General features: G+C 35.8%; 1 protein-coding gene across 1 annotated transcript in view; it reads right to left on the bottom strand.

Annotated features, from left to right (window-relative positions):
• TwdlE (TweedleE) overlaps positions 1 to 25,784 on the bottom strand; it is a 77,106-nt gene that overhangs the window by 37,617 nt on the left and 13,705 nt on the right. The window contains exons 3-4 of the mRNA XM_069848685.1: positions 18,023 to 18,117; positions 7,400 to 7,455 (exon numbers count right to left, since the gene is read on the bottom strand). Coding sequence (XP_069704786.1) covers positions 7,400 to 7,455; positions 18,023 to 18,117 — 151 coding nt within the window. The remainder of the gene's footprint in view (positions 1 to 7,399; positions 7,456 to 18,022; positions 18,118 to 25,784) is intronic.

Below are 25,784 nucleotides of genomic sequence, written 5' to 3'. Positions count from 1 at the left end.
TAATTAGTAATTCAGTAAATATAAAATATTATTTGTTTTTCTATGACTATTACACTCTTACTACGTCATACTACTTTTGACCAATAAAACGGTACGAAAGGACGTATTTTGAACTAATCATGGCTGCTTATCGCACAATTTTATCGCGTCCCTAGCATTTCTTTAATTTTATCGCGTCCCTAGCATTTGTTTAATTTTATCGCGTCCCTAGCATTTGTTTCTTTGTTTGCCAACATTTGAAACTGCGCTGGTCTGGACGTGAAAAAAAAAATTACAAACCACTCCAGTCGATGCACAGCAACTTCAAATACGACTCGCATTGGCATTCAAGAACAAGAATTAATAAAAATCACTGATCATACCTATGCATCTTCTGAAATCCGATTTACAAATAAATGAAAAGCACCATTCGGAAATCCTGAATAAGTTGAATACACCATGTAGGCCTAAATCAACGAGTTCCACTTTTATTATGCACACATCCAATATAACATCAATTGAACCACCAACCACATTCAAATTTGAAAATTGTACATTCAATAATTATTATTTTTAAAATTATTCATTCGGAAATCCTGAATAAGTTGAATACACCATGTAGGCCCAAATCAACGAGTTCACTTCTATTACGCACACGTCGAATATAACATCAATTGAACCACCAACCACATTCAAATTTGAAAATTGTACATTCAATAATTATTCCTTTTAAAATTATTCATGTTTATTTTTTATGTCATCGTCGTTAATTAAAACTTTTCTAACACTTGTGTATATTAGTTGGGTTATGTTAATGCTTCTGCTATATGATATTATGGATAGTCACGTATCAGAGATTGTTTAATATTAAGATTTATTGAAAATCATCTGTCAAGTGACGTTGATTACTGGGATTCGGATAATTGAAGTGGAATGCTGCATTTTAATAAAAATGAAACTGAATCAACAAAGCCTTCTTGACTAGTAACATTGCCATCGTGTAGGCTATAGATCGAGAACTTCTCGACGAGAAGGCATTGCTCACTACTGCCATCTGGCATACATCTAGCGTAATATTTGTAATGTTGAGATAGTACAATAATACATTTGAAGACAGTTGTATTTTCGTAAGTCAATTAATATTTTATTGTATTTGAGTACTTCGTTACTTCTAATCTGTATATACTTTCTTCTAATCGTGAAATAGTCGATTAAATCCCACTCGAGTTTTGATTTTCTCTAGATAAATCAAAACGTCTAGTGAGATTACTGTCGATAAATTATCTAGCTTTAATTAGTGAGGTAATCTTTTGGTACTTTGATTTTTATTGTAATTGTAATTGTAAATTTAATACTAATTGTAATTTTATTTGTAATTGTAATTGTAAATTTAATATTAATTGTAATTTTATTGTTCATACTATAGTTGGAATCTCCTGGTAGAGGGGCAGAGAAGGCCTGACGGCCTTATCTCTACCAGGTTAAATAAATAAATACAACTACTACCACCACCACTACCACCACCACTCCCACCACCACTACCACCACCACCACCACTACCACCACCACCACCACCACCACCACCACTACTACTACTACTACTACTACTACTACTACTACTACTGCAACAACCACAACAACTACTACTGCAACAACCACAACAACTACTACTGCAACAACCACAACAACTACTACTGCAACAACCACAACAACTACTACTACAACAACTACAACAACTACTACTACAACAACTACAACTACTACTACAACAACTACAACTACTACAACAACAACTACAACAACTACAACTACTACTACTACTACTACAACTACTACAACAACTACTACTGCAACAACTACTACTACAACTATAACAACAACTACTACTACAACTATAACAACTACAACTGCTACTACAACTACTACAGCAACTACTACAACAACTACAACTACTACAACAACTACTACAATAACTGCAACTTAAACTACTTGTAAAAAGGTATTAGTTTGATGTTTGATCGTAGTTTATGTAACAGATAAAGTGCAGCCTTGCTATATGGGAGCCGCAGTCGAGAGTTTAGTTCTGTCTTGGTCATGTGTTTTTGTCACTTGTCAATGTGGTGTTGCTTGTTTTAAATGAAGGCCTATCGTTATGATGACCTCGCGTTAAACGAGTTCCACCAAGTGAAGTCCAAAAACCTGGACCTAGGATGTGAATCGACAGGGGTGAAAAACTAGAAGGAGAAGAAGAAAAAGAACTCGTTCAAGAGATAGTGTGTTTTTTACTCGCATTTACACAGGCAATCATGATCAGTTGTATTGCGCTTCCTTTGTGAAAAGTAAAAGGAATTGCTTGTTTTCCCAGAACCATAAATTAATGATAATTGACGAAATATCCATGACATAATCAAGGTAAACAGCACTTACCATTCTGTTGTCATACGCGGGCTGTGCTCATCTTCGCAGTGAACGTGTGACCTACATATGTTGCTTCAGTTCAAGTTGATCATGTAGCTTCTTGGCACAATATTCGTCCACTCTAACAACTTGTGTATCAAGGGCATACAAAACATGCCCAAAACGTGCCAGTGAGGAGTCTGAAGTGCAAAACGCACCCAGTCCATCAGTAGGGCCTATTAGTAACAATCCATAAATTAATAGGCTATATTACGATATATAAGAGGCTACTACTACTACTACTACTACTACTACTACTACTACTACTACTACTACTACTACTACTACTACTACTACTACTACTACTACTACTACTTACGGCTTTTAAGGAACTCGGAGGTTCATTGCCGCCCTCACCTAAGCCCGCCAGTGATCTCTATCCTGAGCAAGATTAATCCAGTCGCTACCATCATATCCCACCTCCCTAAAATCCTTTTAATACTATCTTCCCATCTACGTCTCGGCCTCTCCGAAGGTCTTTTTCCTCCGGCCACCCAATTAACAAACAATATGCATTTCTGGATTCGCCTACTTGATACATGCCCTGCCCATCTCAAACGTCTGGATGTAATGTTTCTAATTATGTCAGGTGAAGAATACAATGCGTGCAGTTCTTCGTTCTTCCACTGTGCTGGATTGGACGTGCTACGGATACAATTATCTTCTACGATGACCGCCACTGTCCCCAGACTTAACGCACTGAGATTTCTTCTTGTGAGAGTATGTGAAAGGCAGAGTTTACCTACGCCAAATTCCTCGTTCTGTACGGGATCTCCAGGGATAGATTACTCGTATTGTGGAAGCCATTACATCAGACATGCTCGATCGGGTATAGCAGGAATATGACTATCGCTTAGATGTGTATCGGGTAACCAGAAGTGAGATGCACACTTTGAGGGATTGTGGGTGATGTACATTAAACGTGGACAGTTCTTCCGATTGAAGCTTGTCATTAACTCATAAATTTAAAAAATACAGAAAATACAATGGTTTGAAATCCCACAATTCTTTTGTGAACACCGTGTAACATAAAGCCAAAGAAGTCAAGGCTATATAAATATAACGTTTAATGAAACAAAGGAAAGGAATTGCGTACATATTTGTTTATGCAGGAAAACTACACCAGCCAGGCGTCAAAGGAGCAAGTTTAAACTTAATTAGTAGACAGGAAAATAATCATGGGTGGTCCTATAAAATTGAGGAACGTGCTGTAGGACTTCCTCTCTTTTGAAGTCATCTTGAAGCTCAGCTTTCTAGAATTGCACTCGAGTATAAAAAAAACTGGCCTGTTTCAATTTCAGAAACCTGATTTCATGTTTATTACCAGAGACTTCGACGATCGTAAAGAAAGTTTTATTGTGAATAAAGATTTCGTTTCAGAGATATAATACAATTTAAATATAATTAATTGTATTGCACCACATTTTCAAGAGTTGTAACATTAATTAACTGGTGTAAAATAATTGTACACAATTTGTTTTTTTTTTTTTATTGATTTTGTATTTGATATCTCAGTGTTGTAGCTTCAGCAACATACAGAAATGTAACTTGATGTGAATTATGAAATTAAAGTATGATTTAAGTTAACCGATGAGAGAACTAAAGTTTTGTCTTACGTACAGTCTTAGGAACAATATTGATGACACGACTCCTGGTGGTGAAAAAGTTTTTGCCGCACTGCTTATTTATGCTAAATTATTTTCCCCGATACTTATTCTAGCTAGCCTATATACGGACGAAATAAAACGAAACAGAACGAATGTTATTACCTCAACTAGTGGTTCCCTTATGAGCCTGGTCCCTCTCCTCTGATCATGTGTGGTGGCTCCTTTCTGAGACTGAAAATATCTGTGTACCATAAATTATTTCTAAGATTGTACATAAACACCACGCTGTATTACATTTTCGTCTGTTAATTGAAGTAACAAAAGGTCACCGTGAAAACTTTTGTAAAAAAATTCCTTGAAAAATTATTATGTAATATATGCAAACCTTGAAATCCTGTTTTCAATAATTTATTACGATTAAAGTTATTTGCTGTAAAAGGAATAGATTTACACGGCAACCAATGAAAAATAAATAAATTAATAAATGTTTAAATAAGTAAATATTGTTTCAGTACAAAGCATTGTGATTTTGACTGCTTTGGTGATATCTAATAGTTGGCAATATTGAAAAGACTGCCATATTAGCTTTTAGAAGCTGATTTTACGTGAACAGCACTATAAATCGGTTTCGGTTTACATGTCTATTATTGACAGTAACAATAGTAGATAATAATAAAATAAAATATAATAATAATAGTTATTTTACTGGTTGTTCTGTATGATTGCGAAACTTGGCGTCTTACATTGAGGAAAAAACAGAAGTTAAGGGTGTTTGAGAATAAAGTGCTTAGGAAAATATTTGGGACTAAGAGGGATGAAGTTACAGGAGAATGGAGAAAGTTACACAACGTAATATATGTTCTAGAGAGGGGAAAAGTGCCCTCAATACACCCCATTACTACTTTAATACAGTTTTGCTCATTTTTGCCTCTTTTTCGAGATAAAATTGTTTTATATAAAACGCTACCCAGCGTGTTTTTGGAAAGTCATTGATTTAATTCCCACTATGCTCAGTCAGTTTAAGAGAGCAGTGTATTATGATAATAAATGATTGAAAGAATTTTAGTTTTGTCATGTGCAGAAATTTGATCCGAACAAATGTAACGTAATAAAATGCATTTGCAGAACGAAGAGTTACATTTGTTCGGATCAGATTTCTGCACATTTAAAGGACAAAACTAAAATTCTTTCAATAATATCTTATCATAATACACTGCTCTCTTAAATTGACTGAGGATATTGGAAATTAACCCAATGACTTTCCCAAAATACGCTATGGAATATAAAACAATTGAGTAGTTTAATATCAAAGACGGACATCTGTTGTCTCCATAGTTTTGATGTAGAGGCACTTTTTGTTTCACAGTGTTCTTTGTAATATTTTAACACAATTTATTTTTATAGATGTAGTGTTAGAGTTTGCATATAGTTCACCATAACTGAAAAGAGCATGAAAAATGTATAAGAATCCACATTATCTAAATTTCGATCTGAGGTCAGATGTCTGCCTTTGATATTAAGCTACTCAATTTTGATCTCGAAAATGAAGCAAAATTGTATTAAACTTTTTTGTTTGAAATATCTAAAAAAAATAATCTCCTGAAATTAATGACATTATTTAAGGTTCACTCTATGTATGTAATGTGTGTATGTATGTGTATGTTTGTATGTATGGAGTTCAGTAGGCACCAGATAAAGAGAAGTAGTCACTCTTTAGTGAAAAGTGCCTGATTGTTATAGGCTTAGCATTCCTAGTCATAAACACTTGTTATTCCTGAATGACCCTAAGAAAAGTGTAATATATATGTAATTTAACATGCATATCACTCTCACATTCAATACGATCGATTAGATCAAAGGGATACGTCTTTAAAAAATTTGTATATGAATATAATGATAGTGATATAATAAATTTTTCATTAAAGTACCTCCTCTTTTTTCCTTTGTTTCACTTTTCGCATTGTGAATGGTACCATATATGATTTGAAATTCCGTTAACTTTCTGTTTGAATCGCTTCATAAAGAAAGGGCATCAGTCCAGTTTAGCTAAGTTGTGGGAAATGAAGAAAAACTGTCCGGACCGATGCCTCTTCCTTTATAAAACGCTTACGTTCCGAACACAGTATCACGATGAAAGAAATGTTGGACTGGTTTCTTTTCTTAATAAAATGATGTGTTGAACATTCAAGATGGGAAATTCAATGTTAACTCAATTTAAAAAAAAAAAAGTGACTGATCCCCTTTCTTTATGAGGCGATTTATTTATCTATGCCAGGATGTACTGAAAGTAGGAGATTTTGAAAAGTAGGACCGTTGGTTTACCCTTAAATTGGCAAAACTTAATTTCTCTTACTAGTTTATTAAACCGTGTCGGGCTATAAAGAAAACAACTATCGCAATGTTCATATTTTATATGTTGTACAGTATTATAGTATTGTGAAATTTTGGTTAAATTTAATTTTCCTACCAATTTTTTTCTATTCTATTGAAATTATGGCATATAGCCTATTAATCTGTTATATCCTATAGGATACATTGTGAATTTGAGGGTTAAAAACTGTTGAGATACATATAGGCGTACATTTTACATGTTAATCGAAACCGTTGAATTAAGAACCTTTGGGCCATATTCATAGACATTCTTAGCGCGGGCTTCCGGTGGATGATCAGCGAACTAACGTTTTTGGTATTCATAAACCAGTGTTAGCGATATGATATGATATGATATGATATGATATGATATGATATGATATGATATGATATGATATGATATATGATATGATATGATATATGATATGATATATGATATGATATGATATGATATATGATATGATATGAATCCTGTACAAGTAATCAGTCGATAGCCGGGGCTAGTTTAGCACGCTCGTAGCGCGGGCTAGCAAAATGTCTGCATAGCACCCTTTAAGTTTAGTATGTCGTAACATCTCCGTACGAAGTCTGGTATCTCTTCCCGCTGAAGAGTAAATGATACAGCTTGTTTTCCGGTCAAATTATGTTATGTCAATTTGAATGGAGACATTCATTGGGCTTGCGAATGTATTCATACTTTGAGAAATTATGAAGTAATAGACGTTTAGTTACGTGAAAGTACTTTCACCTGAAACAATTATTGATGACGATTACTTTTATGTACTTGCAATTTGTGGATGTAATATATTACGTAACCTTTCATCAGAATAGAGACGTAAATTAAAGCTGTTTGAATGCGATATAAAATTGTAATATTAAATGGAATTGGAATACCATGGAGTAACATGTCAGTAGTTCGACTACCCTGTATTAGGTGAAGTCTACTTGAACCGACTTGGACAAATTCGAGAATTTATTATCATTACCACCACCACCACCACCACCACCACCACCACCACCACCACCACCACCACCACCACCTCTACAACAAAATTCAGATTCAGCATCTTCATTATAATGTAGATTCTAGTTTGAGAGTTTATAAAGAAGTGTATTGAATGTCCTTTACTGATTTTAATTTTAAAGCTTTTCGTCTAGCTATTAGATAAATTTCCAGTGTCCCATTTATATATATATATATATATTCATTTATTTATTTTATACGTATTATACTATTAATGCATTATTATACAATACTTGTTGGTATTATACGGTATTTTTACAACTCTAGGTATACGTTAAAGAAAAACCTAAGTTAAATTTTTTACCACCTGTATTGATGGATCTTTGACCTACAAAACTGGTATGAATTACTTGGAAAACAGTCTGATACGTTACGGCATAAGATAAGATCTTAGGTAAAATTTATAACATAGACAATGAGCAAACAGAAATAATAACGGATTATATTCTGCAGTGACAAAGAAAAGTCAGTGGTCTATTGCGAAAGATCTTAGAATTTTAAGTTAGGCTTAACAAGTTGGTGGAGGGGCAGGGTTGGTTCAATAATGATGGGGATGAAGATTAAGATTAAATTTTTAAAAACAATTTTGAATTATGATCTAAAGCAAAAAAATAGCTAGAGCATTTTCATTGAGAAAAAATATATCGGATGTAATCTTGGAGTTGAAGAAAAAGGAAAATAAATTTAGGATAACGCAATCTTGATATGGACGAAAGTTGAGAATATTCTATATGCTGCGAATAAAGATTTTCTTAGCTGCATGAAATGATTATAGGCGTGAAATGATCTTGCGTAAGTTGTGACAGTTTCTTCCTTCAGTGGACAGCTAGAATTTTCCCACGGCGGACGTGGTCACTCTTCCCGTCACTAGAGGCGACAGTGGCGTGATCCCTGGGTGACCGCTTTCTGGGCGGGGGAGCGGAACACCTTGAGGAATTCTGTAAAGGAAGTTGCTTCCGCCCCAAATTCTGATCATGGACCCAAGTTTCGGTACTGCAGTTAACATTCCTTTGTCACATCGGGAAGTTACCTCGCCGATCAGGATCACAAAGACATTTTGTCATGTGTCTCATTTGGACACAACGAAGCTCTGGAAAATTATCTCCTTTAATAGTTAGTAAAATAATAGTTATAAGCTATATAAATCATAAAGCTAAACGCCACAAAACGAGAAGACATTTCACAACAGGCATTTCTCTCAGTAATTATGTTCCAGTTTTCTCTTGAAGTATTTATTACTGCGGGCCATGATGTAGCGCCTACGCAATGTCAAAGGCTCAGCTTTGACGTTGTATGGCATGGACGGTCTTAAGTTCGAAAATACGAAGTGTATGAATTTCTTTTTGTAGACTTAGTTGGATATCAAAGGCGTGCTGAACTTATATTGCAGGTGTGTAGTTTATAATTGCCTAATTTAGTTTGACTATTTCGTTTATATGACGTCATTCCATTTTCGACCAATGAAGTGTAATGAAATTTTGAATTCCAACCAATCACAGTCAGACTTTGCGATAATTTCTGCAGCTAGATTTATCGCTATCAATTTATCGCATGGTTGTTCTTTTGTTTAGTCGTTGTCGCCAACTGTTTCCCCGTAAATTGATGATCATGAATACATTAAGATGCAACTACACGGTTAAACTTTTCTTTCAACCTTAAAGCAATGAATGCAAGATTGATATTTAATATAAATTAATATATTTACGCAGTGAAGACGACATTCAAAACAACGCACAATATAGACACAAAATCTTCATGCATCTTAATTTAACGTACGTTTTAAACTTGATTCTTTCAATATTCTTCCCAGATTGCACGCATACGCGATTGGAATATTGAACTGTGTAGATGCAGCTTTAGTTCCGTTACACACTACAGCGAGAATGCGTTTGTCGAGCTATAAAAAATGCTTTCGTTTAGCACTCATTGTAAGTAACGGTCGAAACAAGGCATAGCTGACATTGGTCCTGCTTCCACATGTAGGCCTAACGTAACCTATAAAATTGTAGCCTATAACATTTGCATTGAAATTAAACAATTAATAGACGTTCAAATTTATGTAACATCATCGCATATCAAACTCAAAGACCTTGCATAGTAATAATGTCTTCGATCAAACTGCCTTTCGTATGGCGTAATAAAATTCGTGTTTTAATTATCTATACAGAGATGGCTTCACTGTGTAGCAACATGTCTCTCTGTGAATACCTAAGCATTGGTATATAGCTGTCCCCAATCTTACTGTTAAATTAAATTATGATTTCAGCAAATATTGAAAATGAATTTGTTATAATAATAAGAGAAAAGTGCAGTACATGTAATTAACAATGTTAAACCTGTATTTGGCTTTTCGCTATTGGCATTACTGAATAATAACATCGAATTTCTTTATTGCAATAATCGATATTCATCTACGAATATTTCAACTTCACAATATCTGAATAGGTTAAGTATTCGTTAATATACAATTATTAACATTTTGTGATCGAATTTTAGGGATGTATTATTTAAATTTTTATTTTATTCACGAAATAGTCCTAATAAATGTCACTCGAGGTCTGAGATTTATCGGCAGATCTCAGACCTCTCATGACATTACTACAGGTAATAAAAAGGAGGGGATCTAGCAGGATATGTTTCGGAAAAATGTAACTCTCGTTGTACAGGTTAGTAAGTAACTGGATGGGCAGTAGAATTATTATTGTTCATTTTCTATAATATTTATATTTGACTACTTTACAGCTTCAGTTTACTTTCATCTTCCTTCCACCATTTTGACCCCATTCATCCCTATTTCAGTGAGAATATGTAAGCATCGCAGATTAACCTCACGTTAAAAATTAAGATAAATTTAATAGGCCTGCTAATAAAATCATTCACAATTTCGATAGAAGACAAACCAGGTCTCCATCTACCTATTGTTAGTCTCAGCTGTTATGAAAAGGAGTTCACTATTGATGTATTATGATCCTCAATACGCTTCCTAATTTTCTTAAAGCTGTGAAGGGCCAAGAGAAAAAGTTCAGAATAGAATTAACAACATTTCTGCGTACTCATACCTTGTCCTGAACTTATGAATTGTTTATGCTTGTAAATTGAATTAATCTGCTTGCTGTGTATTGTATATTTTTGCATACTTTTCACTTTTCCCACATCTCAAAGTTTATAATGCTGATGTAAGATTTTGTTTCAATAATTTCAAGGGAAAAATTATTCCGGGCCGGGTATCGATCTCGGGGCCTTTGGTTGAACGCACCAACGCTCTTACCAACTTAGCTACCCAGGGATTAATCAAGTCTGCTTCACAGAGAGCTTTACCTGAAAAAAACTAGATTTGTGTAATATATTCGTTACTGCAGTTGCGTTGACAGAAAACCACAATTTCAAGTCAGAGTTTGTGTGCACTCGATGTGGGTTTCTGGCGTCTTGCAAGCCCACTCGAGTTATGTTGACATAAAGGGACAAGTTCAGACGGTGTCGGGTGAAGTTCCTGGCTAGCTCAACTAGGTTACCTAGCTTTACCTGAAAAGCTAGATTTGTTTAATTTTTTTTATTTGGTTATTTAACGACTCTTTATCAACAAGGTTATCTAGCGAGATGGTAAGTCTATTTGGCGAAATGAGGCCGAGGATTCGAAATATATTACTTGACATTCACCTTATTGTTGTAAAAAAACCACGAAAAAACCAACCAGGTAAAATCAGCCTAAACGGGAATCGAACCCACGCCCGAGCGCAACTCCGGATCGGCAGGCAAGCGCCTCAGCCGACTGAATTACGCCGGTGTGTCTGATGTAAAATCTATGGACTACAGTAACTGAAATTAAATTAATTATTCTAAGTCGATGGAATGAATGTTAGAGGAATGATATTTCGAGAAATTGAGCCCGAGGATTGTTTCCTTTGCAGTTGAGGAAAACCTCTGAGAGAAACAATTAGGTAATTATTCCAAACTGGATTCGAACCTATGGCAGATTGCAACCTCGGAGTATTAGTCAGATCTATATTAGACTAGGATAATTGTTGTTATTATTATTGTTGTTATTATTATTGTTGTTGTTATTGTTATTATTATTATTATTATTATTATTATTATTATTATTATTATTATTATTATTATTATTATTATTATTAAGCCACCGGCGTAGCTCAGTCGGCTAAGGCGCTTGCCTGCCGATCCGGAGTTGCGTTCGGGTGCGGGTTCGATTTCCGCTGGGCTGATTAACTGGTTGGGTTTTTTCCGAGGTTTTCCCCAACCATAAGGCAAATGTCAGGTAATCCATGGCGAATCCTCGGCCTCATCTCGCCAAATATCAATCCCATCGACGCTAAATAACCTCCTAGTTGATACAGCGTCGTTAAATAACCAAATAAAATAAATAATAATAATATTATTATTGTTGTTATTATTGTTATTGTTATTATTATTATTATTATTATTATTATTATTATTATTATTATTATTATTATTTACAGAAAAAATGGTGGAATGCTGACAAACGAGAGTGCGGTACTACCCCGTGGTATAGGCTATATTATGCTGCAAACACGTAAGTACGTCACAAATTTTATATTGACTCTTCTGAGTGCTGTCCGTTCGAATAACGATGCACTTTTAGAAAGTTGAAAAACTATAATTGAATTTTATTACAATTTTATGTACGATTTTCTTCTAGAAGAACAAATTTGCTGTCTCGATTCGCATTCTTCTATTCACCACTGCTGGAGAAGTGAGGCACTCAGCTTCAAGGCCTTACACACCTTGTTTACTACTATAGTCAGCAAGTGCATGTTTCTAGGTTAAGTGCGTTTCTTAACCTCCGCATTTCATCCCCGATCCTTCTCACGTCGTAGTGACGGTCTCAACAGTTCCCTAATGACAAAGCGATGATGCGATTTGCGTGGGCCAGGACGTCAGCTTGGATGTGAAAGTAATTCGCATTAGCACGGGAAACTGGGGTACTGTTTCACGAATTTCATCTCGTGATTGATCTATTGCGAGAAAGACGTGAACTAAAGAACACTGCCCAAATTTGTTGCTATGGAATTAAACTGCCGCATAGACACATTATTACTTACTTAATGGCTTTTAAGGAACCCGGAGGTTCATTGCCGCCCTCACATAAGCCCGCCATTGGTCCCTATCCTGAGCAAGATTAATCCAGTCTCTATCATCATATCCCACCTCCCTCAAATCCATTTTAATATTATCTTCCAATCTACGTCTCGGCCTCCCCAAAGGTCTTTTCCACTCTGGCCTCCCAACTAACACTCTATATGCATTTTTGGATTCGCCCATGCGTGCTACATGCCCTGCCCATCTCAAATGTCTGGATTTAATGTTCCTAATTATGTTAGGTGAAGGATACAATGCGTGCAACTCTGCGTTGTGTAACTTTCTCCATTCTCCTGTAACTTCATCCCTTTTAGCCCCAAATATTTTCCTAAGAACCTTATTCTCAAAAACCCTCAATCTCTGTTCCTCTCTCAAAGTGAGAGTCCAAGTTTCACAGCCATACAGAACAACCGGTAATATAACTGTTTTATAAATTCTAACTTTCAGATTTTTTGACAGCAGACTAGATGACAAAAGCTTCTCAACCGAATAATAACAGGCTTTTCCCATATTTATTCTGGGTTTAATTTCCTCCCAAGTGTCATTTAGCTTTGTTACTGTTGCTCCAAGATATTTGAATTTTTCCACCTCTTCGAAGTATAAATCTCCAACTTTTATAGTTCCATTTCGTACAATATTCTGATCACGAGACATAATCATATACTTAGTCTTTTCGGGATTCACTTCCAACCCTATCTCTTTACTTGCTTCAAGTAGAATTTCCGTGTTTTCCCTAATCGTTTGTGGATTTTCTCCTAACATATTCACGTCATCTGCATAGATAAGAAGTTGATGTAACCCGTTCAATTCCGAACCCTCTCTGTTATCCTGAACTTTACTAATGGCATATTCTAGAGCGAAGTTAAAAAGTAAAGGTGATAGTGCATCTCCCTGCTTTAGCCCGCAGTGAATTGGAGAAGCATAAGATAGAAACTGGCCTATACGGACACTGCTGTAAGTTTCACTAAGACACATTTTAATTAATCGAACTAGTAGTTTCTTGGGAATACCAAATTCAATGAGAATATCATATAAACTTCTCTCTTAACCGAGTCATACGCCTTTTTGAAATCTATGAATAACTGATGTACTGTGCCCATATACTCCCATTTTTTCTCCAATATCTGTCGAATACAAAAAAATCTGATCAATAGTCGATCTATTACGCCTGAAACCACACTGATGATCCCCAATAATTTCGTCTACATATGGAGTTAATCTTCTCAAAAGGATATTCGACAAAATTTTGTAAGACGTCAACAAAAGTGATATTCCTCGAAAGTTACTACAGTTAGTCACATTATTAAGAAACAAATTTCTTGTATATCAAATAACATCCTCAAGAAATTCTACTAAAAGTTATACAGAATACTTACTCACAATGTAAAGACACTGTCTAGTAAGTAATGTCTGTTTTGAAGCTAAACTTCAGTTGGAGTGTATTGTGATAAGAAATTAATTGAAATCTTCAAAGTAAAGGCCATTAGATTACTGAGCCACCTTTCAGCGAGGTTTGTTATCCTGCGACGGTACCAGTTTCTGCTTTTTGATACCGAGAATTCTTTGATACCAATTCTAACGGCTTCCAAGTTTCGGAAATTTCTTCTACGCAGGAAGTGATGGAAACAGATGGTAATTTGAAGGCGCAAGATCAATCTAAGCAAATAACTAATCCTAATATTCTCTAGAATATAGTTTAAATTTCTGTGGGTTGAAATCTCTGAAGACGTTAAACAGTTTTCCGTTAAACAATGTTGTTACAAGCAGTTTCTAAATTTTATACACCACATTTATCGTGAATCTATTTTAGATTATTATCCTAATTTATTTCTATCAACTGTTAATTTAAATATTTATAGCAAAATATAAAAAAAACTATAGAAAAAAATAATAATTCAGTGGATATATACAAATTTTATCATGTGTTCAGATTACAACTTTTGTGAACGTAATTTACATGTCTCATAAAATTTTGATAATAGCATTTATCTCGGAACACTTGTATTGGTGGGGAGTACTTGGTATCGCACCTGTCTAATCGATAAACTAGTTGAAGACGCTGCAGTTCAAATTTGTGACACTCAAATAACAAATGTTGTACTGTTTGCAGGGAGTCGTCACATGCACAAATATTTCCACCTTCTGTTTCTATCTTGAACCTTTCGAAATAACTACTAAACTTGCCATGTCCAGATAAGAACTGAGTAAGAACAAAGTTTGGTTGCATTAACTTAGAATTTACTCTATCGTAAATCGCAGGGAAGTATAATTCCCTAGTTAAAGCCCCCTTTGTGCTGCGAACCCAGTAATCATTCCATTCATTAATTACACGTTCTTTTAAACGCTTCTTCACATAAGACATAGGGCATTTTGTGTACATATATTCCAGATGCGAAGCGGCAGCCTTTTTCGCCAACACATCAGCACGCTCGTTTCCAGTTGTTCCAGCGTGTCCACGAACCCAACATATAAAGACATGCGTTGTATTCCTGATGTTATTTCTTATTTCAATTGTGAGGGGATCCAAGATATATTTGTGCGAGATCGTGCGTCTTCTTTGCTTGGTTTCCGCACAAAACCAATCCGCGGAAAGTCTAAAATTCCACATTCAGTATTCCCAACCTAACACACGTAACAATTTCCCTCTTCTTACCGCTTAAGTGACATATTGATTTTACTGCTTTAGGCTTTTAACATATTATTTTTAGAGACGTTGAATATAGTAGGTCTAATAATTATAAATTGGAAACTTACCACTGCAATTTTACCTAAATTGCACTGTTAATTATTGTTTTTAAATATTTGCAAAAATTAAGTAAACTCTACAACTCCACTAAAGTTACTGCATTCGTGATGCAAGTAACATTAAGGAAGCCGTGAAGAAATCAACAAGATTCCAGACTCATCATAGACTGGGGGAAAAAAAAGACAGACGTATATCACGGCCTGCTGGAGTGTAGTAAACACAGAAAACATTTTAAAGCAACAATGTTGAAGATAGATATTTTTGTTTTGCAAATTTGCCGTCATTGAACAGAAACCAAGATGGAGATTTCATTGCAACTAATTAGAAATTCCTCTTTCAGGAATGTAATAAACGATCTTCGCACAAAATAATGTATCGATACACGAGCGGTATGTTTTCTTTCAATTCTCGGAAATTAAAAAAGCTCAACTACGTTTCGCTTTTTCAAACTTTTCCTCGAACATGAAAACTTCAAAATACCGCTCTTGTAACGCATATTACTATTATTGTCTACTGCATGGATTGCTGCCTGAGAGTCACTGTAGATGCGAGCATTTCCTCATCTGTAAATGGCCTCACATAAGCTTCTTCCAACCTCTACCAGTCATCCATTACATACCATCCTCTTGCTTTATTTACAAATTTCAATCAAAAGACACGGTTGATAGCAATTACACTAGGCATTTTGTCTTAAAGCTTCAAATTGGTGTAGGTGTGTACACAGAACTCTTATTAAATGGGCCCAGGCTATTTCACATCATTGTTTGTACACACGACGGTGTGGAATATTTATGTTGCCAGATATGAATACTCTGTTCGTTGGTTGCACTTCCCTAGTCGGACCTCACGCGAGTCACTGTCGGCAGCGAAGCCTGTTATTTCTTAACATGGAGGACGATGAGAAATTGAATTTATGAATACACAAGCGTGCGTCAACTGGTGCAGATCCTGCGGTCAGGGGCGAGGAAGAAAGTGCGACACCTGGATTTATTCCGAGCATGCCTGTTATTATGGTGCACATCAAGAATAACAAATGCTCAATGACAGAGTGATAAAGTAATTTGCGCTGCAGGTGCAGCGAATTCAGCTAGGCGGAGGCCGCATTCTTTTTCTGTTGGAATGGATGTCTAGTGGGAGGCCACATCAGACAGGCTGTCTGTTGTACAGAAATTTTTTAATTTTCATTATGAAGCAACAGCGGTGTGAGCCGGATGTCACAGATTTTTAGGTCAAGATACAAATTACCGGGCCGTACCAGAGATGAAATCCGTTCATCTAGAAACAACACTTCTCTTCATTCCCTAATATCATTCCCTTTACTTCCATCAGGTTACTTATTTGATGTTTGTGATATAATACCGTACAATTGCCTGCAGAAAGTGCGGAAAAATGTGTTACCGTACAACAGCGGTGGCGAAAATGAAATCGTGCGCCGAGCCACTGTGTAACCTGCAACGTGCATGGCACCTATGGAGGGAGGCGGACATCCGAAGGGGAAGTGAAGCAACTGTCTGACTTATTAACGGATTTTCATTTTCCTTACGTCAAGTACTTAAATATAATTTTATACAGTACAAGGTTACAAACTAATGTTTAGTACGTGTAACGAAGAAAGAAATGAACAGTATCACAACCTAAAATTAACTGTCTCCAGAATGTCTCTGCGACAAAGTTTCAAAATCAGGAATTATGTCACTTACTGCCAGTCGTAATTGATCACGAAGGTATTTCTCTGTCAGTCGTGATCTAAATTTGTTTTTTACTATTTTAATTGTTGAAAATAATTTTTCATAAACGTAAGTTGTAGCGAACATGACTTCAACAGAGCAAGCGAAAGAACGAAGCTTCGGATATTTATTTTTTGGCAAAGATTTGAAAGTTCAACATTTGTCAAGTCCTTATATCTAGCTTTCATTTGACATCACATAGTAAATCAGTGAGTTCAAATTGAAGAGCTAACCGCATTATTCGTACATCTCCTGAAAAAGGTTCGACGTACAGAGATGATGATGATGATATTATTATTGTTGTTATTATTATTATTATTATTATTATTATTATTATTATTATTATTATTATTATTAACACATAACTTTTAAAGTTTCATGAGTAACATGTAATATAATGCCGTTTTATGTTATACAACTGTTTTCCTCGTAATACTCGTGAACAAATCATACATTTAATATTGTCATCATATTGACAGCAAAAAATGCGTCCTCCCATCCTATTTGAAACTTTCGTTTTTGTAGAGGTACATGGTTTCGAGAGAGACATATTCCACTCGCAGGTCAGAGAAAAATACAAATAGATCGGAGTTTGACTCCAGTGAGTGAGAGGGTGGGGGTTGGGGGAAGTTAGAAGCAAGAGAAATGCACAGCTGTCACTGCGAGCCACAATGTCTCGCGAGTCGCATTCTCGCCACGGCTGCCGTACAATATGAACAAGAAGAAACGCTGTTCACAAGTCTTAAGTTTCAATAATTAGAAAAGAATGCTATTATTCAATACGAAAAATTAATCAGTCTTCCATTTAGCAATTGGAAGCTAAGAAACTTAATAGTTAACTTTAAATCTGAGGAAAACTTTCTAAGCAAATGAAATTAAGAAAAAGATAAATCTATCTTCTTGAAGAAGCCGGAATCCATCGGTCTTCCGGCCGTGTTCCGGCTTCTCTCTTGCTTCAAAGATCTCCGCAATTTTCCTCAAAACCCTGGCCTTGTACTCTGCATTGCTGTAATTTCCATTGGTCTGGGCATAGAATACTGGAAACTTTCCAACCTCCTCTAACTGTAAGTCGTTCGATATCCACATTGTTGTCTAATAAACAGCAAAATATTAGTTAGTTCAAAAACTACGATCAAAATGCGCACACAAAGTAACCTCCAAACTTTTGCAACTTGCGTGTAAAAAGATCTCTCAACCGCAATAGCTTAATGAGCCTCATTAAAATGTGAGTCTCTACTTCAATAAAGTCCACACCTGTGGAGTAACGGTTAGCGCGTCTGGCCGTGAAACCAGGTGGCCCGGGTTCGATTCCCGGTCGGGGCAGGTTACCTAATTGAGGTTTTTTCCGAGGTTTTCCCTCAACCCAATATGAGCAAATGCTGGGTAACTTTCGGTGCTGGACCCCGGATTCATTTCACCGGCATTATCACCTTCACCTCATTCAGACGCTAAATAACCTAAGCTGTTGATAAAGCATCGTAAAATAACCTACTTCAAAAAAAACCTTCAATAAAATTTGTAACTTATTGACTCTCCCTGGTATGATATGTATCCTTACATAATGGACAGAACTTTGGTTCGTGGAACCATCAACACAATAGTGTGTGTGTGTGTGTGTGTGTGTGTGTGTGTGTGTGTGTGTGTGTGTGTGTGTGTGTGTGTGTGTGTGTGTCTAATGCCTACCCACTTCACTTACGTGATTCAGGTTCCGTATACTGCGAACAGATGACAAGATGTGACCCATTTTCAAGTTGCACATCTCTCCGGCGGGCCACGTTATACATGATTTGTATCTGTGAAGAGTTATGTCGTGTACTAGGGTGAGTGTATGTGTGAGTGTAGAGTATGGAATGGGTGAGAATGATGATGGAAGTGAGGAAGGGAGAAGGTGAAATCCGGTGTCGACACGTAGCCTACTCCCGTCGAATAGCAAGCGGGCCATGCTTAAAGTCCCCATCCGACGGACGAACCACTATCAACAGTAACATAAGCCTTCTCTTCATATGCACTGCGGGGAGATTTGGAATTTAACCCAGGCATATTGGTGCACAATCTAGCGATTAGAAGTTGTGCACCGCCATTTCTCCTAGTCCCGAGGTAGAAATTTTACATGAAAATTTCTGACTCCGCCGGGAATCGAACCCGGGTCGGCGCTACCACAGAGCTAACTCGACAGACATTCAACACGATAGTAGACAGCATGTGCTCGTTCCTCACTCCATACGCACTACTACTATGTGCTTTGGTTGTAGTACAGTTTATCTTCACGTTCGCGATACTAGACAGCAACTATACCGCGTGATGGTATAGAAAAGTTTTGCTCACCCGGTGCTACTATTATCTGATATACAGATTGGAGGTGAAATAACCCTGCAGATTTTTGGAGCAAATAACTCATGTTGTATCTAAGGTGTGAGTTCATAGTTTTCTCAGAAAAAAAAATGTTTCTTTCCCAAATAATTAAGACCCTCTTATTCGGTAACTGTTGCGAGTGGGATCGTCATTTTTGTTCTTATCGATAGAAAATCTAATAAAGAATCATTCATCCCTTTTGCGTGTTTCAATACCGTGGTCTGTTTTCGTGTAAATTTAATTTATAAATCACTTCATTTGAAGCCACTGAACAACGCGACAAGATTGCCTGCCAGAGAGGCAGGTGGAGGCAGTTAGACAGCGTGAGTTCGTTGACCTCTTGCATTATGAGAGAAGGGGTGTTTTAGCGTGCGATGTTGCCGTACTGTTGGAATTTCCAACTTAATTTCCTAATTATCCGTGCAATTAATCACAAAACGTATGATAGGTTTTATATTCATTTAAGTGTAACCTGTCGTTCCTTTCAATCTGCAGGATTATTTCACTTCTACCCTGTATACAAATTCATATCTTGGATTTTTTCATAGTAATCTTATGACATGACACCTGGCCTGTACCTATTGTATCATTTGACATCATATTATCATAACGAATTTCCCTATCACCACGGCATGACGCGTCCTCAGGTTGCCGATAGAGGAGCCGGCCTCCAGTTATGGACGGTATCTGCGAATATGTTGAATAAGCAGTCGCAGACAGCCGATAAGAGGTGGTCCTCCAGTTTGGGGGTTGGGCGAAGGGCTAACAACCCATTACCGTAAAAACAACAGCTTGTTACGAAACCATAACATAAGAATATCGGAAGTGTCTGTTATTATTAGGTTGAGAAGCTTTTGTCATCCAGTTTGCTCTCAAAAAATCTGAAAGTTAGAATTTTATTTATAAAACAGTTATATTACTGGTTGTTCACTATGGTTGTGAAACTTGGACTCTCACTTTGAGAGAGGAGCAGAGGCTAAGAGTGTTCGAGAATAAGGTGCTTAGGAAAATATTTGAGACTAAGAGGGATGAAGTTACAGGAGAATGGAGAAAATTACGTAACGCAGAACTGTATGCATTGTATTCTTCATCAGACATAATAAGGAATATTAAATTCAGACGTTTGAGATGGACGGGCATGTAGAAAGTATGGGCGAATCCAGAAACGCATATAGAGTGTTAGTTGGGAGGCTGGAGGAAAGAAGACCTTTGGAGAGACCTAGTTGTAGATAGGAAGTTAAGATAAAAATTGATTTGAGGGTGGGGGTGGGATATGATGGTAGGAACTGGATTAATCTTGCTCAGGATAGGGATCGATGGCGGGCTTATGTGAGGGCGACAATGGATCTTCGGATTCCTTAAAAGACATTTGTAAGTAAGTATTCATGAACAAACATATTCTAAAAGGCATTTGGCCATAGGTTTCATGAAAGTTTAAAATTACTATTCGTTAAGTATAATATTATGACAACTAATTACAATTATGCATATGTAATTCATATAATGAAATTATAATTCAACATACTTTTTACTTTATATGTTATTTACAGGTATAATTCTGTGGCCGGGAGGAAAAAGGTTTTAAGTCATTTTTTTTTTGTGAAAATGAGATTTTTATAACATAAAAAGGAATAAAGTATTAAAATAAATATTATTAAGTCCTTTATTCGATTCAAAAAGTACTTACACATTAGGTAACGCTTTATAAATCCAGTCAGGAGTCTTATTTGACTTTAACCGTTTTACCAGATTGTAGAGAATTGTTTCCGCTTTCAGAATATATAAAATTCTCATTAAAAAAAAAAAAAGACTTAAAACCTTTTTCCTCCCGGCCACAGAATTAGTTTATATACTTTCTTTTTCATCCCATATTTGAAGAAGCCAAAAGCTACTGTACACCGCAAATCGAAATTAAAAAGGAACATAGTGATTCGCTTTTACTTTCATTAAGACAATCTCTGCAGTTTCTATGGAAATAATTTAGCGACCGTTTTCACATTCTAAAAGAGAACAACTTTGGTCAGAGAAATAAACAAATGAAGAGGAGCTTCCAATAAAAGTGAATGTCTCGTACGTGTAGAATTAACCAACCAGTAATTCCGTGGAGCAGTTGGTAAACACGAGTGACTTGAGTATGCGGAATGTTATATATGTTTCACCAACCATGAGACGCTTCAGAGGTCAGCGGGTTCAGATAGAAGGGGGTCATTTAGTGTTTGAGAAAGACTGGTCTTCTTCTGCTCGCAGATGGGTCTACATTCTTTTGAAATGGCGTATAATGTTTCCACACTCAACTCACTGCTGTGATAATTAACTAACCTCGCAGTGGAATAAACAAATTAGAAGGTGGAGGTGAAGGATGTGCCGTAAAAGAAATGAATACTATTAGGAAAAAAGTGGAAGAATTTAATTATACCTTAATTAGCGAAAGGGGATATTAGAGACGTGATGAATGATCACAGGATCTCGACATCCGATCGTGATCAACGTCCAATTGAGCAGTAAATCATCCTTGAATGTCATCTCGTGTTTCTTGTTTAAATTTGCAGTCTACTCCTAATTGAGGAATCTTATAGCTTTTGGCAGTTCTGTAAGCAACGGTTAAAACACACATTGGATCAATTAGTGCCATTTATTTTTTATAAGTACTTTTCACTTTAGCCACTGACTTACTGTAGTTGCCCTACTTTTTCTCTGGCTGGTGGAAACTATGGCTACTATTCAGTGAATACGTTTACGAAGAAAATAATTGAGCTACTGGAAGGTGAAACGGTAGTTCCCCGAGAAAATTTGCCCACATATTTTTTTCTAATACTGAGAATTAAAGCTGTGTTTCCGACGCGAGGAACTAAGAGCTAGCCGCACAACTAGTGGTGCACCAATTGACACCATTTCAAAGCACAAAATTGTGGTATATAAATTCACGAAAAGATTGGCTCTCACACCTATCATTGCTGGGGATTGTATTTTTTGGTGAAATAGAATGGGTAATTTTGGTGTTGAACCTGCCACTATTTCGGTGGATATTTCGTCAAGTAAGTTGCCAATTATATAATTTGAACTGGTAATGGAAATTACGGGAAAACGGCTGAACGGATTTTAATAAATGACCCTTCATTTTGAAGCTTGGAACCCAAAGTTTTTCAGAAAAACAGTAGTTTTCAGTGAAATATCAATTTTCCTACATTATTTTCCTATTTTTTCAAAATCAATCTTTCTTCAGTTTTGAGAATAATTGCTTTTCAGCACGGCCGTGATTTCAGAATAAAACAAAACACACACTACAATAAACAATAGCTATTACACGAAGGCCATGACCTGCAGGATTGCTGACATATTTAGAGTTCAAATTCAATTGGTCATTAAAAATTTCAAGACTTACTAAAAGTAATTTACAGGTCTGATTCTGAGGTGTGTAATTTTCTGAGTACAGCTGTGTATTGGATATTGAAATCTACAAAACTTGAGGAGGTTTGATGACATTATTACCATTAGAAATGAAGTTTCATTACAGTTAATGCCATAATGTGACTATTTTTCATTAATTATACATATTAATGCTATACCGATGATATGAAAGTGAAACGGTTTGGGGTTATATAAGTAGATATAGAGAATGTGTTAAAGTAGATCTTCATTTCTATAATTTACTGAGTGGCGGCTATTTTATATATATATATATTTATATTTATATTTATATAATTATTTTATATATATAACTTACGTAAGATAATATTGTTATTAAAAATCAAATATTTTATAGTTATTAATCAAGTGGGATTGGATCTTTTTCATATACTTAATGGCGGTGTGGTGTAGATACTTACATGCGTCATTCTCTGCGGTACTAGCACGAGAGAGCGCAAAAATACAGTTCCTAAGGAAAGACCAAAAGGCATTACTTGCTGATAAAATAAGAAGCCTACAAAATTTTGTAGTCTCTCGATCATTTCAGCAAGATCTCTTAGCAGGATAAAATGATTTTACCTCTACATTTCAAGCTCTACACACAGAAACTGTACCAAGATGCTATGTCTATTGTTCAAAAGCATAGCAAACCTGACTTTTACAATCCACAATGACCTGAAATAGCTATTGCTTTACTCCCACATGAAAAACCCACTGATCGCCCTGACATTGTTACTTGCGTTTTCGCGTTGAAACTCAAGATACATAGGATAAATAGGTTCAAGAAAAAGTATTTGGCATAAAAACCATTAAGAGGTAGTATGTTTCATTATTATGGAGGCAAATAACTTTCAAAATGTCTGGTATTCTTCATTGGAAATAAATCTGAAAAAAAAAAAAATTATTTGAACTTGTAATGAACTTAGTTTGCAGCATTTGCTGCACAAGCCATTAGTACATATTAAATATTATGCTTAATGTAAAACTTGTTACTTTTTTTGTTTGCTTACATAGTCTATCACATCAATATGAAATAAGCATGGTTTCTACATTATCCGCACAAAGACTTGTGCGACAGTTGGTGAATATTTTGATATACGCAGAAAAACTCTTCTCATTATCCACATAAGATGTAAGAAACCACAATTCCTGCAAACAATTCACACCAAATTCATTGCGGTCCTTTACTAGTCCCTTCTAAACTTCTTCACATCACCACCGGCGCATAACAAACTGCAATTGTTTACAGAAATCGCTCTTTCTTCGGTGGTCATAAAGATAGTAGAACCGAGCGAGTTGGTTCACAGAAGGTAGCGTTTGAGACTCGTATTCGGGAGGTCCCGGGTCAAATCCCGTTGCCGACCAATCTGACTGGTGTTTTTCATGATTTCCCTCAGTCACAAAGGCAAATGCCGGATTGGGAATTTACATACCACGATTCATCACAGTCTGTCACCAGTATCATAAACATCTAAAATCAGTTACATGAACATAAGCCATCTACAACACACAATAGAAACAGAAACTCAGCAATAGTAAAAGCGGCCTACTGGTATACTAGTATAAAAAATTGAAAAAAAAAATTGAGAAAAATTGTAAAAATAGAAATTCAATAAATGAAAAAGAAATTGAAATTGAAATTGTAAAAATTTTAATTTTAATCTTGTAAAATTTTGACTTGTCCCACATCTTAAAGCTTCAGTGCTAATGTATGGAATACAATAAGTGAAATGAAAAAAATGAAACACCCACAGATCCTAAACACGCGATATGACCACAGATGTTAAAGCGTTTATAAATAAACTTAACAAAATAGAGATAATACAGGGACATCATTTTATTTTTACTTCAATTTTTATTGTACCTGAGTTTTTTAATGTACTTCACTCCCATCCCTTCTACTAATAAAGTTCCAACTGTCCTTCACACAGAACCAAGACCGCATATAGTAAACAGCACTGAGTTAGTGAGTATACTACTTTCCAGAAATATGTTCGCGTTTTCCAGTGACGAAAGAGCTTTCAATAGTGAATCATATTTTCGCACAGGTACTGTCCGTTTGCCTACGTCGCATCCCGATTTCCCCCACCTGCTTCTGTTCGCCCCTCTGTAAAAGCTGGGTTGTCTTAGCTCTTTTCTGAAAACATTAATTTCTGTTAGGAATTGACGTTTACGTAATATTACACAACTGTTTAAAATAACTTAAATAAAAGGGCTCGTTAAGTAATTAACTGTCACGTGATTTCCCCCCTTTCTACGATCCTATGGCATAACCACTTGGACGGACAGTAGATAGCATGTCTGAGTAATTTTATCTGTGCGGGTCGGGCAGAAGTGAAGATTGAATTTACAGTATGTAAGATACTCTTTTATAGAGTAAGTTCAGAATTATTTCAACATCAGTTACTAGTACGAAGGACGAAACTGGCAATTGGAATTAGATGCAATAGTCTATAGTGCGATAATATGCACAAAAGAACTGAAGCCAGTATCGAAATGAATGGCCACCATTTTCAAAAATGTGTTTAAATATTCATATTATGATTATTTTTCAATTTAACTTCATTATCTATAGTGTACGCTAATGTGCTTTAGACAGTATAATATACACTGCATAATGAATACGTTCGCATGGATAACTCAGTTCGTGAGTAAAAACACTAAGTGTTAATACACTACTGTATCTTGATTAAACAAAAACCTAATGAAAATTATCAAACTCAAAATCGTGATATTTCCTAGTTTACGTAAATGAATGAACTACTTTTCTTCCCTCCTATACCTAGTAAAGTGATTTGTTTGTGTTTTACGCTAGTATCATCGAACTCCAGTCGTGGAAGGAGATAGCAAACTGTGTTTCCGGTTCTCTAAACGTATAGCCAGGTTAATATTAAAAATGTTAGTAAAAATAAAATGATGTCCCTGTAGAAGTTACTGTACACAATACCTATAGATAAAAATAAATAGATTAATCGGTTATTTGAGAAACAACACAAGTC

This window comes from Periplaneta americana, chromosome 15 (genome assembly GCF_040183065.1).
Source record: "Periplaneta americana isolate PAMFEO1 chromosome 15, P.americana_PAMFEO1_priV1, whole genome shotgun sequence".
Classification (NCBI taxonomy): domain Eukaryota; kingdom Metazoa; phylum Arthropoda; class Insecta; order Blattodea; family Blattidae; genus Periplaneta; species Periplaneta americana.
This window is presented reverse-complemented; position numbering and strand designations above follow the sequence as displayed.